At 38.9% G+C, this 14,586-nt stretch overlaps 2 protein-coding genes across 6 annotated transcripts in view; both read left to right on the top strand.

The window, feature by feature from the left end:
• col27a1a (collagen, type XXVII, alpha 1a) overlaps nucleotides 1-2,905 on the top strand; it is an 86,712-nt gene extending 83,807 nt beyond the window's left edge. For all 4 annotated transcript variants that reach the window (XM_086151882.1, XM_086151880.1, XM_086151881.1 and 1 more), the window contains one exon: nucleotides 688-2,905. In XM_086151882.1, the coding sequence (XP_086008008.1) occupies nucleotides 688-834 (147 nt within the window). In that variant the 3' untranslated portion in view covers nucleotides 835-2,905. The remainder of the gene's footprint in view (nucleotides 1-687) is intronic.
• A 2,926-nt stretch (nucleotides 2,906-5,831) lies between these two features.
• cdk5rap2 (CDK5 regulatory subunit associated protein 2) overlaps nucleotides 5,832-14,586 on the top strand; it is a 38,373-nt gene continuing 29,618 nt past the window's right edge. Inside the window, exons 1-10 of one of the 2 annotated variants that reach the window (XM_086151874.1) lie at nucleotides 5,832-6,125; nucleotides 6,982-7,007; nucleotides 9,233-9,288; nucleotides 10,523-10,584; nucleotides 11,265-11,375; nucleotides 12,438-12,514; nucleotides 12,621-12,744; nucleotides 13,173-13,333; nucleotides 13,425-13,569; nucleotides 14,276-14,329. In XM_086151874.1, coding sequence (XP_086008000.1) covers nucleotides 9,282-9,288; nucleotides 10,523-10,584; nucleotides 11,265-11,375; nucleotides 12,438-12,514; nucleotides 12,621-12,744; nucleotides 13,173-13,333; nucleotides 13,425-13,569; nucleotides 14,276-14,329 — 741 coding nt within the window. In that variant the 5' untranslated portion in view covers nucleotides 5,832-6,125; nucleotides 6,982-7,007; nucleotides 9,233-9,281. The remainder of the gene's footprint in view (nucleotides 6,126-6,981; nucleotides 7,008-9,232; nucleotides 9,289-10,522; nucleotides 10,585-11,264; nucleotides 11,376-12,437; nucleotides 12,515-12,620; nucleotides 12,745-13,172; nucleotides 13,334-13,424; nucleotides 13,570-14,275; nucleotides 14,330-14,586) is intronic. The other variant, XM_086151873.1, reaches the window with a different exon arrangement.

The raw sequence follows: 14,586 nt of genomic DNA, 5'->3' as shown, positions 1-14,586 counted from the left end.
GGCTAATTCACTTTGGAGACCTCTGAAGGGAAAAGCCAAAAGCAGAAGAAGAAGAAGATGAATGTCTGGAAGCAACACAGCGAAGGAAAGCGGACCGACCGTTTGGAATTATTTACTAAGAATTCATGGACAAAATATACCGTAATTTCCGGACGATAAGCCACAACTTTTTACACTTAAACAACGATGCAGCTAATATATGGATTTTTTCGGGGGGGTGCTAACGAGCTTCACGCCGCTAAAACGTTCATCCTCGTCACATCGGACCGATGAAATGACCGGGAAATTCTGAGTCCGTTCAACTCCAACACCGAAGAAGACGACTTTGACGGTTTCAGTGCGCGGGAGGAAGCCCGAGATAGCGATCGGCTAGCCTGTGCGGCTGATATTGAGGTGCGCTCAATAGTCCGGAAATTACCGTAATTAAAATCAGTGTGTGATTCAGATATTTTTTAGGCCAGCGGAGAAGGCCTTGCTGACCAACAGATGTCAGTTTGAAGTCAGAAAAATGTTGAACAGATTTCACAGTCGTAATCGGAAAACTAAAAATCGGGTCGCTGTTCGAACCCTGGACTTAAAAGCGACAAAATACCGTTTGATTCGGTTCTGAATCAAACGGTCTGCATGGCTCGGCGGTTGAGGTCGCAACCCAAACTTTGTTTTTATATTTGAACGTCTGTTTTGCAGATAAAAGATGGTCGCTGGCACCAAACCCATTTCGTGTTCCACTCTCTGGACCCTTCTCTGCTCCCCGTGATCGACATCTACAACCTCCCAAAGACTTCCGCCGGCTCACACTACCACCTGGAAATAGGCCCGATTTGCTTCCTGTGAGCCACGTCATACAGTATATTTCTTGCGTCATCAACGTTTAGGCTGATACCTCCGCGTAGATGTGGAGGTCGGAACGCTCTCGATCCAGTCTACGTCCAAGCAAGAACAGGCCTCCTTCAAACAGTCCGGCTCCACGCTGCCGAAAATCCCACTGGACTGCAGACACGGAAGGAGGCGGCGGACGAGAGAGGAAAGAGCTGAGGAGGAGCGGGGGAGTTCTTGCACTAAAAGCTTCTCAACACGGCATTAGCTTCTACAAGCTCTTTAGGAAGGATCTCCACATGTACGCCCACATGGAGGAAAAAGGCTCCATGCCACACTATCTCTCTGGAACATTGCAAAGTGAAGGGAGACCGAGGCCAACCAGTGGACATTCTACTAACTTATTTTTGTATACATTCTGTATACTGTGTGTACTTTCTTTTTTTTTTTTTTTGAAATACCAGGAATTCCGTTTTCAGAAGAGAAAAGAATTAAAAGAAATTCGAATCATTTAAATGTACATATATGTATTCTTATTATTAACTTGTATATCTTATGTAAAGAAATAATCTTCAAGTGCAATAGAAAATGAGAAGATAAAATTACTTGGAAGGATTTTTTTTTTTTTTTTCTTTTTTTTTTTTTTTTTCTTTTTCCGGTGCCTTCGGCGCTCGTCTCCTCGTGATCTCCTGCCCGTGTGGATTTTGCCCCCGAAGCGAGCGGAAATCACATCGGATCCGTCCACGGGGGGACGGTCAGTGAGTTAAATATCCCCATTGCATGATTGAAACAGATGCCACTGATGATTAGGGAGATTTGAAACCAGAGTTTTCAACTAAAAAAAAAAAAAAAAAAAAAACAATAGTGACTTATTCATTCTATGCAACTGTGGAGTGAGAGATCGGATATAATTTCTTTGCTTTCTCAAAAATCTCACCACCACGTGGGACTTGGCGATCCGTCGAAGGAGAACTGAGCCACAGAAGAAGGGAGAGCAGCCAGCATGGAGGGGGTCAGTAGATAAACTAAGGTGCTACAATTGTACTGTAATTACACCACTCTGCTAAAATATTTTGATGTTCATAGTGCATGCTTGCTTTGACGAATACACAAAAAAAAAAAAAAAAAAAAAAAAAAGTTCCTATAATATATTGCCGTCGCTTTCATAAATGCACTATAACTGTAACATCCCATCCCAAACTATTTGACATAGTTCCCTAATAGTCGGCCGTCTGTTGACAGTTTAATTCGGTGCTTCGATTCGCCGACATTCTTTTTCGGAGGGGAAATATTTTTTAGAGATCAGAACCTTTTGTGCCCGATATAAATCAACAGGGTTTGGGTTTTTCGTTTTTTTTTCTTTAAGAGTAAAATTTTCTTTTTTCTTTGTATAAAGCCCCCTGCAGCTGTGTGTAATATTGTTTAGAGACAACTAATGGAGATAGTTTTAAACAAATAAACATGTATTTGTTGTAACTGGACACAAGTGTGTATAATTGTGCAAACCTTGCTGTATACAGTGGATCCCCTCTTGCTAATTTAATGTTATTTAATGATGTTAACGTGGTTGCCGACCGACCAAATAACTGTCGGTTGATGCAACACTTCTCTTTCTGACAACTTTATATATCAGTCTGCCCAACTGGTCTTGGAGTTTATAAATTTTTTATGTGTACATTTGGGGCTCCAGAGAACAAATTTATTGCAATGTTAATTATCTTTTATTTTTTTATTATTTTGCTTTATGATGTTATTTCCTCTATGATAACCAACCATGTACTGTACCAAGACTGTGCTATGCTATTAATTGTGTTTTAAGAAAAAAAAAAATGCAAATATGTGAAAATTGTTTCTTCTCTCTGTAAATCTGTTGAAGACATTAAAACGAGCTAAGAATACCTCACATTTTACACACGGCATTGAGAAAAGGGTTTTCCGATGCCTCTACAATTATCGCCTGTCAAAGATCTGCCAATCACAATGACCATCAAACTCTGAACAAGACAATCCTTGGTGCCTACAGACTTTTCTATCTCCTCTTTACTCTGTGTTCAGTGTCCATTTGTTCAATAAATACTTTCAATTTGTGTGTTTTGTGTTGCACTTTCTTATTCAATCTATTCCATCTATCCGTCCGTCAATCCGCTATGGAAACCGAACCGCAGGAAGCGCAAAATAAATTAATGTGACCGAGAAATGCGATTCTCATAAAATATTTTGATTTACCATGGGTACGTCTATCATTTACTTTTACATCACAAAGCCATTTTTCGATCGTCGACAACAAGAACACTTAGAGGAAGAAGTTTGTTTTTTTCCAGAAAGATAATCCTAACGTTGTGGGAAATTGAAACCGTATTGTGGAAAGGTTATCTCTCATTATTTTGATTATGGTTTAAGGAAATTACCGGAAAATCTTTGTAAACCAATGTATTTTGTTGGCACAGTGCAGCTATTTGGTAGATACAGAATAGTTTAAGGAATATAAAACGGTCACATAACAGTCCTTCACAGATGTGTGCCCTCAGACATGAAAATAGATATGAAAAAAATATCAAATGAATAAATAAAAATCATTACTGAATTCAGGTTCTGCAATTCTGCAGTTTCACCACAAGATGTCGCTCTTGTAACGTGTTTGATTGACTCCTTCACTCTGCTTGAGGTAAACAACAATTTTGGATGAAAGTATAAGTGCTTTCCCCGCTGTTATGAATTTAACCACTGCCAGAGAGTATTTAACAGTATTTAAATGATCCCATCTGAAAATAATTAAAATACACTTGTATTTAAGTTTGCCCTGCTACAGTTTCATCTATCCGTGAATTTTTTTTTTTTTTTTAACCAATTAGAACACACTTTTATTTACATTTGTCGTGCTACACTTTCATCTTACCGGAAGTCAATTTTTTTATTGATTTTTAAAACTATTATGACACATTTTTATATATGTTTCTCGTGCTACATTCTAATCTACCCGTAAGTTTTTTATGTTTTTTTTTAAACCAATTAAAACACACATTTATTTACATTTGTCATGCCTCGCTTTCATCTACCCGTGATTTTTTTTATCAATTAAATCACTTTTATTACATTTGTCATGCTACATTTTTATCTACCCGTGAGGTGTTTTTTTTTAAACTAATCAAAACGCACTGCAAGAGAGTATTTGAATGATCCCCTGCGAAGAACAATTAAAACACACTTGTATTTACGTTTGTCACGCTACACCTTCATCTTCCTGTGAGCTTATTCTATTTATTTTTTAAACCAATTATAACTCACATCTATTTACGTTTGTCATGCTATACGTTCATCTACCCGGAATTTTTTTTTTTTTGCACCCAATCAAATTACACATTACTTACGTTTTTCATACTGCATTTTAATCTACCCATGCATTGTTTTGGTGAGTTGTTACAATTTTTGTTTGTTTGTTTGTTTGTTTGTTTGAGTGTTTGTTTTGAAAACAAATTAAAACTTACTTTTATTTATGTGTGTCATGCTATATTGCCATCTAGCTGTAAGGTGTTTTTTTTTTTGTTGTTTTTATTAATTTTGAAAACCAATTAATGCACACTTTTATTTACGTTTGTCAAGCTACATTGCCATGTAGTTGTAAGGTTGTTTTTTTTGGTGTCATTTATTTTGAAAACCAATTGAAACTTACTTTTATTTATGCTTGTTGTGCTACATTGCCACCGAGCTGTAAGCTGTTTTTTTTTTGTTGTTATTTATTTTGGAAACCAATTAAAACGCATTTTTATTTATGTTTGTCATGCTATGTCGCCATCTATCTGTAAGGTGTTTTTCTTTTTTTTGTTATTTATTTTAACAAACAATCAATTAAAACGCACTTTTATTTACGTTTGTCATGCTCCATTGCCATCTAGCTGTAGGGTTGGTTTTTTTTGTTATGTATTTTTGAAAACCAATTTAAATACACTTTTACTTATGTTTGTCATGCTCCATTACCATCTCGCTGTGGGGTGTTTTTTTTTTTATTTTGTTGTTGTTGTTATTTATTTTGAAAACCAATTAAAACGCAGTTTTATTTAGGTTTGTTGTGCTACACATTCATCTACCCGTGAATTTTGTTGGTTTTTTTTTTAGTGTTTTTTTTTTATTTTGAAGACGAATTAAAACGCACTTTTATTTACGTTTGTCGTGCTGCATTACCATCTAGCTGCAAGGTGTTTTTTTTTTTTTTTTTTATTTTGAAAACCAATTAAAACACACATTTATTTATGTTTGTCGTGCTACATTACCATCTAGCTGTAAGGTTTTGTTTTTTTGTTTTTTTTTCCAAGGTTTTTTTTTTATATATAATTCTCATTGAGCACATATGGTATACACAGACATGTGTACAAGCAGACATGGCTGAATAGAATTTTTTTTTTTTTTTAGTTTTTACCTCAAAGCTTTTTTTTTTAATTGAACATAAATAGTACACACAAATATACATATGTACAAATAATCATGGCAAGGTAGAACTGAAAGTCAATGAAATAACATCTAGCTGTGAGGTGGTTTTTTTTTATTTTTTATTTTGAAAACCAATTAAAACGCACTTTTATTTCCATTTGTCGTGCTACACTTTCATCTACATGCGATTTTTTTTAGCCAATTAAATACATTTTATTTACGTTTGTCGTGCTATATTGCCACCTAGTCGCGAGATGTTATTTTTGTTTGTTTGTTTTCCAATCTATGAAAATAATGCAATTGACCCAAGTTAACAAATATATGTAATATATAATGTAATACTATAATATTCGACTTATATTTTGTCATACTTATGGCGGGATACGCGTTGAACCTCCCGACGTGTTTGTTTAGGCCAATCGCCTGTCGCCAGTCTCCACCCAGTTCAATGTTGCTTTCCAAATTTAGAAAACTCTGATTTGTATTCCGAGAAACCTTGTAACACGATAAGCAAACGCGCAAATGGATCTCGAAATAATATTGGAGTACGCATAGCGCACGTTGTTGCTGTTTAAAAGTGATGCTAGCGTTCTTGCGGCATTTGCCGTCTTATGTGCTCGGATGGTTTTCTTGAAGAAAAACTAAGAATTCCCACATTCCCTGAAGGCAGCGCCGCTTTCCAACGTGCACAATGGTGACGTTTACTTTATCGTGATGGCGGTAGCATGGACTATTTTGAATTCGGTCCAGCTTTTCGAAGTTTTTAGCGCGTCTTGTGGATTAAAATGTACAAATACCCCGGAGTGAACACCGAATAAGTCAAGCGGCATTATGGATTCCGTCGTAGGGGACGATTTGACGCTTCCCGTTGACATCAACGGAAGGTAAAATGATCGCTTATAGCTCCGGCTAGCGAGCTAATGCTAGTTTCTAACCCCGCTAATCCCAAAGCAGTAACTAGAAGTTGCCGCTGAATGGGTGCCGACTAATACCTGGAGCACAATATCATTTCTTGTTGTCATGTTTTCAAACTGTTTTTAATCAACGACTTACCCCGAATTCACCTTTATATTACCTTCTTTTATATGCTCTCACATCCGTAATGACTTTTTAAGTTAGTTTTTGTAATGTATCCAGGGGAAAGAAACGTTAGTAGCCAATTTGGTGACGATGTAGGAGTGTATATTAGCTAATGACGTTATAACGTTCCGTATTCGCTTTATTATTTATTTATTACGTTTATTTATCTTCCCCAAAACGAGAAAGTCATATTCATATTAGTTTGGTTGCCATGTTATACTCTTGTTTCATTTGGGCTAACACCACCAAACATATATATTGTTCTTACTGTTCAACGGATGCAACTATTGCTGCTACTTGAGGAGTCTGTTGTTTTCTAATTTGTTTTTAAACAAACACCAGAACAATTCCACCCGTGACATTAGTTGTTCTGCTGTCACTTGACAACCAGAACCGAAAACAAAATAATGATGATAATGGTGAAAACATCCAGTTGTGTAATGTAAAACTTCTGGTTCTTGTCTTTGTAAAGCATGTTGAGCTGATAGGATGCTGCTGACTGGAAGGTAGGCTCGTCGAGCTGTCATGCAGAGAGAGAAATAAAGCGGAAATAATCTGAGCCAGTTTTCCAGGGTGTTCAGGCGGTCGCGTCTCTGCAATGTCTGTGCAGAATGTCGAGTTAACATGTTATATACTTGTTTTCCTCTCGCCCGCTGCAAGCCATATGACAGAGGATTGTAATCGTGGTAAGAGAAATGCGTATTATAAGCTGTGTTGCAGAATAGTGCTTGCTTCTCAAACCTAGTTAGAGCATCTCGTAGTGTGTATTTACTTACCTTCGAACCACGTCCAGCTGTGCGTTACAAGACATCCAGCTGGTAAGCGTGCCACAGTAACTCAAGATGTTAGTTGATAGGGGTTTTGTGGATTACTTTTTTTGTTTCACTGATACAGCTTTGCATCCTATTAGTTGGTCCGGCTATTGTAAATCCACATTACTATGAAGCGTAGCTTTGCACGAGTTGTAAGCGGTTGTTCAAAGTGAGAACAAAAGAGGAAGTCATTGTTTACAGACACGCTGTTTCCACAGAATGCAGGATTAGTTACCGCGGAATGATTCAAACAGCTGCATCGCTGTGTTAAAACTTGTACTTTTGAGTTATAAGTCTTAGAGAGCACAGACGGGCAGATGGTCAACTTTTTTTTTATTTGGTCCTTTTATTAATATGAATCCAGTTATTGAGCACTTCCTTCTGTTTTACACAGGAAAGGGTTGCTTGGCATGTGGCGCAATAATTGTCAACAAATTTTTACAGACCTTTTGTCTTTTGTGCAATGTTAGGGAGTTGATACTCCTTGGATTTCAGTTTTGGTGTTACAGAAAATGGAAATCACAAGACAATAAGAAATCAGAAGGAATCTTTCTGTCTCCAAAGTAATATACTGTTCTGTCAGTGTTTTATTATCACCATGTAAGGTTTAACCGGCGCTTGTTTTACACTTCAAGTTATGATCTGAAAACTTAGCATCACTCATTCTATTATTGTTAGAATAACATATTCATAATGAATAATGTCTCGCAGACAGAAAGTCTTAGAGCTATAAACTTTTTCAAAGTGTTCGCAAAATCACAGAAAACCTCCCAACATTGGGCGTGGCAAATAAAATTGATTCTCTATCTTCAGAAAGCTCTTTCTACCACTGATATTACACAATTTTTAACCTACCCAACACAAATTAATTTATAAATTGTTCGCCCGACATAATGATCAATAGTTCTAAACAAGTATTTTTGATGTCTCTCTATTCTAAGATAATTTTTGGGCTGTTTCTTCTTAGTTGTTTTGATTTTTAGGTTTATATGTATACCCTTTTGACCTGCAGTGCACTCATTGGTATTTCTACATGACTTTTCAATATGCAAAATTGTTGTGTAAATTCAGTTTCTTTTTCTTCAACACATTTACCAACCCCAGCGGAGAAGAAGTGTAATCTAACAACATTGATAGCCAGTTGTCTTAACATCACCCTTGCAAAATATCTCTGCTTTTTAATAATCCACCCATGCTTCATCGGTATAGACGTGCGTTACATAAAAATAATGCTCCATCATAAATCAGAGGCGGCAGAATGGCAGTGCCATGGGAGGTATGGGAAGTGTTTCCAAATTCCACAAGGTGTTATTATAAGACACGGGTCAGGAGGCCATGAGACCATGAGGCAAGTCAATTCACGCACAAAAATACGGTTGTGCAGGGAAAAAAAGGTCATTGATGATAATAATATTGTTCTATGTCATGTGTTAAGTGCTTTGAAATTCACCTGTGCTGTAGCTCCTCAGCCTTGCTTGTTATTGTGACCCAGATGTGTCGCCCCTTGTTTTGTGCATTGTACCCCTGTTAGCAAGTGACGCCACTGTCCCATCACTGTGTGACACTTCCCCGATCAGAGCCCCGCTTGTCTACTTGACCTCCCCGCCCCCCTACTCCGGATCTATCTGTTTTCTTTTTTCTCCGAATGTCTCTGAATTTGACAACTGGACTGCCACTGGCACATGGTCTCCCTCTCTTTCATTCCCTTTCAAACAAACAGACCTACAAACGCACACAAACACTCACATACACACACTGACAAGAGTGTCTACCAGAGTGGATGTAAATGAAGCTGAGAGTCATTCTTGAGCTATTTATGGAGCGTCCTTCGGGCTCAGTGGAACTGGCCGGCGTGAGTAATGCATAAACATGACGCGTTTATGTTTTCAAAACCCATAATAATCCGAGTATGAATGCACAGTGCACTTTGCTATGCGGCAATAGACGGCACAGCTCGCTAAGAGTCCTGTGATTTTTAAAAAGAAAGAAAATGCAAAAATTGGCATTTTTCAACGGGAGGGAAAGTGAAACTGTCCCCCTCCAAAAAAATGTTAAAAATGTGCGCGTTGTATTTTCTAACCCAGTGCTTTTGTCTCCAGCTGCACGCTTCCAGACTGCTTAAATGCCGGAGAGTTTTCCTCGGACAGCATGACAGGTAGGGTAAGCTTTTCCCGCTGCTCTCGAGCTGCGCTTCCCGCGTGCATTAATTAAGGCTGCCGCTGAATTATAGCCGTGACCTCCTCCGGTTATGTCTCCCAAGCAGCGGCAAGGGATTGGTTAGATGATGTTAATTAGTGCAGCTTGTTTACACTCAGCCTTTTGTTATGTGTCGATGGTCCATAGCGACGACTCGGCTCGTAAACAAAAAGCGCCTCTTTTAATTACCAGATCGTTGGAAAGGATTATATTTTGAAAGAGGATCATGATTCCAGTGTCCAGGGGAATTGTCTCTTGCACTACCAGGAGAACGTTTTACTCATCGATGAGCTGGGTGATTTCAAAACAAAAATAATGTTTTTGTCTGATTTTTCTTGTTTTTTGCTGGCGGTTCTGTGTCCGACTAAATTTTATTTGCTCTCGATATGTGTCAGGGCTGGAGATATGGGGGGAAAAAATCCAAATATTTAGAAGACCCATTTGCTAGGTCAAAATATTACCCAATAATTTGTACAGGCATAGAAAATCAAATAGCAGCTACTCAATAAAAGTGAACTCTCTGTGTCGAGAGCATTAATGAAAAATAGTACAATTCCCCAATCTGATTTATAATGAGTTTGTCATTTTTCCCATTATCTTGTCCTTACATTTTGGGACCTACTCCTAACCTATCTCCCAATGTTCACAGTAAAAATTGTGTATTATTATCTTTTTTTTTTTTTTTTTTTTTTTTTTTTAGATGACAAAATTCCACTATGCTGCTGATAATTTCCCAAGATTTTGATCATCTAATTTCAATAAATAAGTTTGTGATTGTTAAAAATCAAGATTTTTTTATCCATCGTCAGAGTGCACATGAACATGGAACAATTCCCGATCACCGCTAGAACAAGTAAATGTACATAGAGCTCTTCCCGTCACCTCGAACCATCAAAATCAGAATCATGAGCTGTGAAATGTTTTTGTCGACGACGCGTGTTACTTGATCAGCTGTGCGCCGCTCTCAGCTGGTCTGCACAGGCCAGCCTCCAAAAATTGCCTCACCTCTGAATCATATGTAGGGAAAGTCCCTGATGCTCTGTGATTTCTCTTTACTGACACCAGTTTGATAGAACCAGACTCAGACAGTTGCTGAAAGATGTAAGATGTAACTGTAGATTTCTTATGTGCAAAACATTTTTTAGCCATGACTCAATTCAGTAAAAATGTATTGTGTCCATGTTGTTTTACAGCTCCGTCCTTTCCCGGCAAGATGTCTCCTATTAAAGCTCTCACGATGAAAGACTATGAAAACGTGAGTGATTAATCGTGGCATTATAGTCTCTGAACACTTAAAAGATATCTGCGTTGGCTATTTTTGGGTCGGCTAAATACTTTCATGATACTTTGGGTCTTCGTAGAATTGCTTCGAAAAGCCAACACCAAGCTTATTACTGTGACGTTATGCAGGCAACTTTATTCCACCACAACAAAAGCAGATACTTAAATGTATTAATCCTGATCCTCAGTCTGAGTAAAACCAAACCACACTGACCATTTATGGAGATTTTGTGATGTGTGTGTGTGTGTGCGCGTGTGTGTGTGGAGGAGGATTGAGGTGGGAAGTCTACGTTTCAGCATTTGAGTGGAATGCATGCTGAGTTTTTTTGGCTGGCTACGTGATTAGGGGTTTATGGAAGGGTCCAGGCATCGGCCGTCTCCCCTTGTCAAGTCTACCCAACCCCCCATCACCAGATGTATGCCATTCTGAGCCCCGAGCACAATGATGCACAGTCTACACTTAGGAAACTCAAAGACAATCATGAAAGCCTTCCTTTATCCGAGCAGCATCCATACAGTGCTTTACTGCAACGCGCCGCAGGGCCTCGACCCATAATGTTTGTTTTGGCCTTGTCGTCTTCCCGTCAACGTGCGATACAAAGTAAATGTACCGTCACTTTACTGATCGATCGAATGTCTGCTAAATCGTTCCAGCAAATCACAGCGCTGAAGAAGGAGAATTTTAACCTGAAGCTGCGCATTTACTTCATGGAGGAGCGGATGCAGCAGAAGTGTGACGACTCTACCGAGGACATTTTCAAAACGGTGCGGTATCGGCTCGAAGCAGTCCAATGTGCAGCGGCCGTCCTTTAGCAAGCGAGCGTTTACGCTGAACCTCCCATCTTTTTATTGTTGCGTTGTTCTAAATAAGATCTGAACATCATTCACAGACAATACCAAATGCATTACCATTGCGTTCTTGCATTTTCATGTTTTGTTTTTATCAGCAATTTAATATGTTTGCTTGATGAAGATTACCCTCTGACACGCAATATTCCTCGTGTCGCAGATATCTGTTTTGCCTTTGCTTTCTTCAGTATTTACCGTCCGACTTGAAACGTGAGACTTCCAGATGGAGTTGGAATTGAGAGTTGATCTGCACAAACCGATTGTTTCATGAATGGAAAGGAAAATTCAACCAAACAGTTGAACCTTTACTGTCCATGCAAACTGCCCACATGCATGCGGTGCAAAGCCTGCGCAAACATGATTGCCCAATACTACGCAGGCTAAAAACAGATAAACATGAACCACTAGTCTCCTGGTACCGCCTATCTGTTCCTGCTTCTTGGGTTCAGATACTACTTTTGGAATGGAGTTGTCATCACACTGAAATCTCCATGTCTCACGGAGACACTCATCATGCCTAATCATTGAAAGAGCTGCCGCAGTTCAATTAATATTGTTTCGTATTTTAATTTCATCGCAAGATACCGATTGGTCACCATGCAGTTTTTATAATTATTGATGTTGTTATGGAAGTAAGTATCATGATAGTAAAGCACTGTGACAAGATCATACCAATGGAAACAGAACAGCCTTGCAGTAAATCCAGCCTTCATGAATGTTCAGTTTTTCCAAACTGTGATAACAAGATTAATCTTTTTTTCGCGACTGTAATTACAAGCTGTGACGGCGTGGCCGGAACGGTTTTCTCCGAGGGTGTATTTATTTGTGGGTGTGTGTGTATGCCACACAAATGAAGACTGACATATTTGAGCCCAAAAACTGGCGAGGATTTGCAGCCTGCATTGGTGTCATTGTTTTTTTTTTTTTTTTTTTTTTTTTTTTTTTTGGTATTATGAACAAAAATGTGTCTATTCATAGAACATTGAACTGAAAGTGGAGCTAGAGTCAATGAAGAGGGACCTGGCAGAGAAACAGGAGCTGCTCGTATCTGCATCGTAAGCGTCCTTTCTTGTAAAAACCTTAAAATCTATGTAAAGGTTTTGTGGAAACCAGGTGGTAAAACGTCCGCGCTGACATTAACCTCCTCTCAATATCTTTTAGCAAAGCGTTGGAGAGTCTGGCTGGTCGGGAATCAGGAGAACCTCAGCGTCTGAGAGAGCAGGCCCAAAGAGACATGGAAGCACTTCGAGACAAATTCAGCAAGCGAATCGCTGAACTAGAACAAGTACGTTGGAAAAATTCTTCTTTTTCTGGTTTTCACTTTCAGGTCTTCCATGCACAAGATGTGCTGTTCGTACCCATTTGTCATCCAGACAAACCCACACGTAGAAACACACACAGCAAAATATAAACTTATTATATTATTATGTTATCAAACAGATTATTTGAAAATAAGCAACAAATTGCAAAAGTGATTTAAAGTGAAGGTGTAATTATATCCTATCGGAAAAAGAAAACTTATGGCTGGAAATAGCATTCAAATGAACAAGGAATGGCTTGAAAAATGTTTTAAAAGGTATTTGGAGATGAGGGAGAAAAAAATGTTACCAGGAGGTCAGCAAGAAATTTGGTGAACATTTCCAAATAAAAAAAAAAGGGGGGGTTAAATTTAATATCTAATGTCTTTTCCCCTCCTTCTCTGCTTCATGACAGTGTCTGCAAGTAGCTGATGATGAGGTGAAAAAGATGGCAGCCATCGCTGAGCAGGAGAAGCTAAAGAACATAAACATGGAGAGGCAGCTCCAGACACTGGTTCTGCCCGGCAGCAACAGCCCAGCCCACGACCTGCAGCTGGTCCTGCAGGAGAAAGAAAAGTAGGCGCACAGCAATAAAAATGACACGCACACATTTCCCTTTGTGCACTGGGCTTCAAGAGTCCCTCTGCCGGTTTGTTTCCCATTCCAGTGTCATAGAGCAGCTCAGGATCTCTTTAAAGAACCAGGAAGAGGCAGTCCATCAGAGGAACAAGAGAGACCAAGAGACGGATCCACCGTCTGACTTTGCAAAACATCTGTCTGATCTCATCACTCAAAAAGATCAGCAACTTGAGGTGCGGCTTCGATGTGATACTGGGAAAAAGGTGGCGTTCCGAGTAAACACGGATCAAGCGAACTTTGCGTAAATAGTGCCGCAGTGCTCATCGGACGGATTTATTTGTTTTTATTTGAGCAAAGAGTATTGTGTGAAATATCTGGTAGGTTTTGAGAGCATATATATAGTCCAGAGAGCATGTTTCCACCACCACCTTTCACAATCCTTAAACCGAGCTCAATGTTTATCTTCTTTTCAAAAAGTCATTTGTGCTAAGTTTGCTTTCCGGCTGTTGTGATGTGGCAGAATGATAAAATATTTTGGGCCACCAGCCTCTTTGGTATTGGTGCGTGCCTATTTATATTCTGTAAAATAGTGCTGGCTGATGTTAGAGGATGTTAGCACAGCAAAATGAAAATCGTAAGTGTCATTGTTTGCAGGATCGTGTCAGTTGTTGTTCGATAAATTCATATGATTGAATTGTCTTTTTTTCAGAAAAAAAGGGTTAGGTTAATAGTTTACAGGCAAAAGCATTTTTTATGATGACGATGTCTTTGTGTCAGCTGCACCAGCTGCACAGAAGCAAACCAAAATAATATCACCTATCAACAAATTTTGATATCTGAATGAATGCCAGCTTTCAGTTTCTCCTGTTCTCAGCCAATCTTAGGTTTAATCCATGGTTTGTTTTTTGTAGCCTGATCTCTGTGTGTTTTGACTCTCAGGAGCTGAAGGATGAGCTCCACAGAGAGAAGGATAAAACACAACATGAACGCCAGGTTGGTGCTGTGGAAATGTATCAATATTTACCTGATGTACGCGGAAAACCAGCCCGAGCGCGGTGACCTCTGTCTATCTCTGCTTTTCTTTCCTTTTACTTTTTTCCACCCATCCATGTTTTTGAACTGTCATGTTTTTTCATGAGCGGATGCCGCCGCCATTCCTTGTTGTCCTCCCTGCCCCTAACCAGAAACAAAAGAAGCAAAGCATGTTTTATGTGTCAAGTCACTTCACGCAGAAGCCGGCAGTTGAAAGG

This window comes from Fistularia commersonii, chromosome 9 (assembly GCF_037954325.1).
Source record: "Fistularia commersonii isolate RoL2024-O1a breed Wild chromosome 9, RoL_Fcom_v1.0, whole genome shotgun sequence".
Taxonomy (NCBI): domain Eukaryota; kingdom Metazoa; phylum Chordata; class Actinopteri; order Syngnathiformes; family Fistulariidae; genus Fistularia; species Fistularia commersonii.
This window is presented reverse-complemented; position numbering and strand designations above follow the sequence as displayed.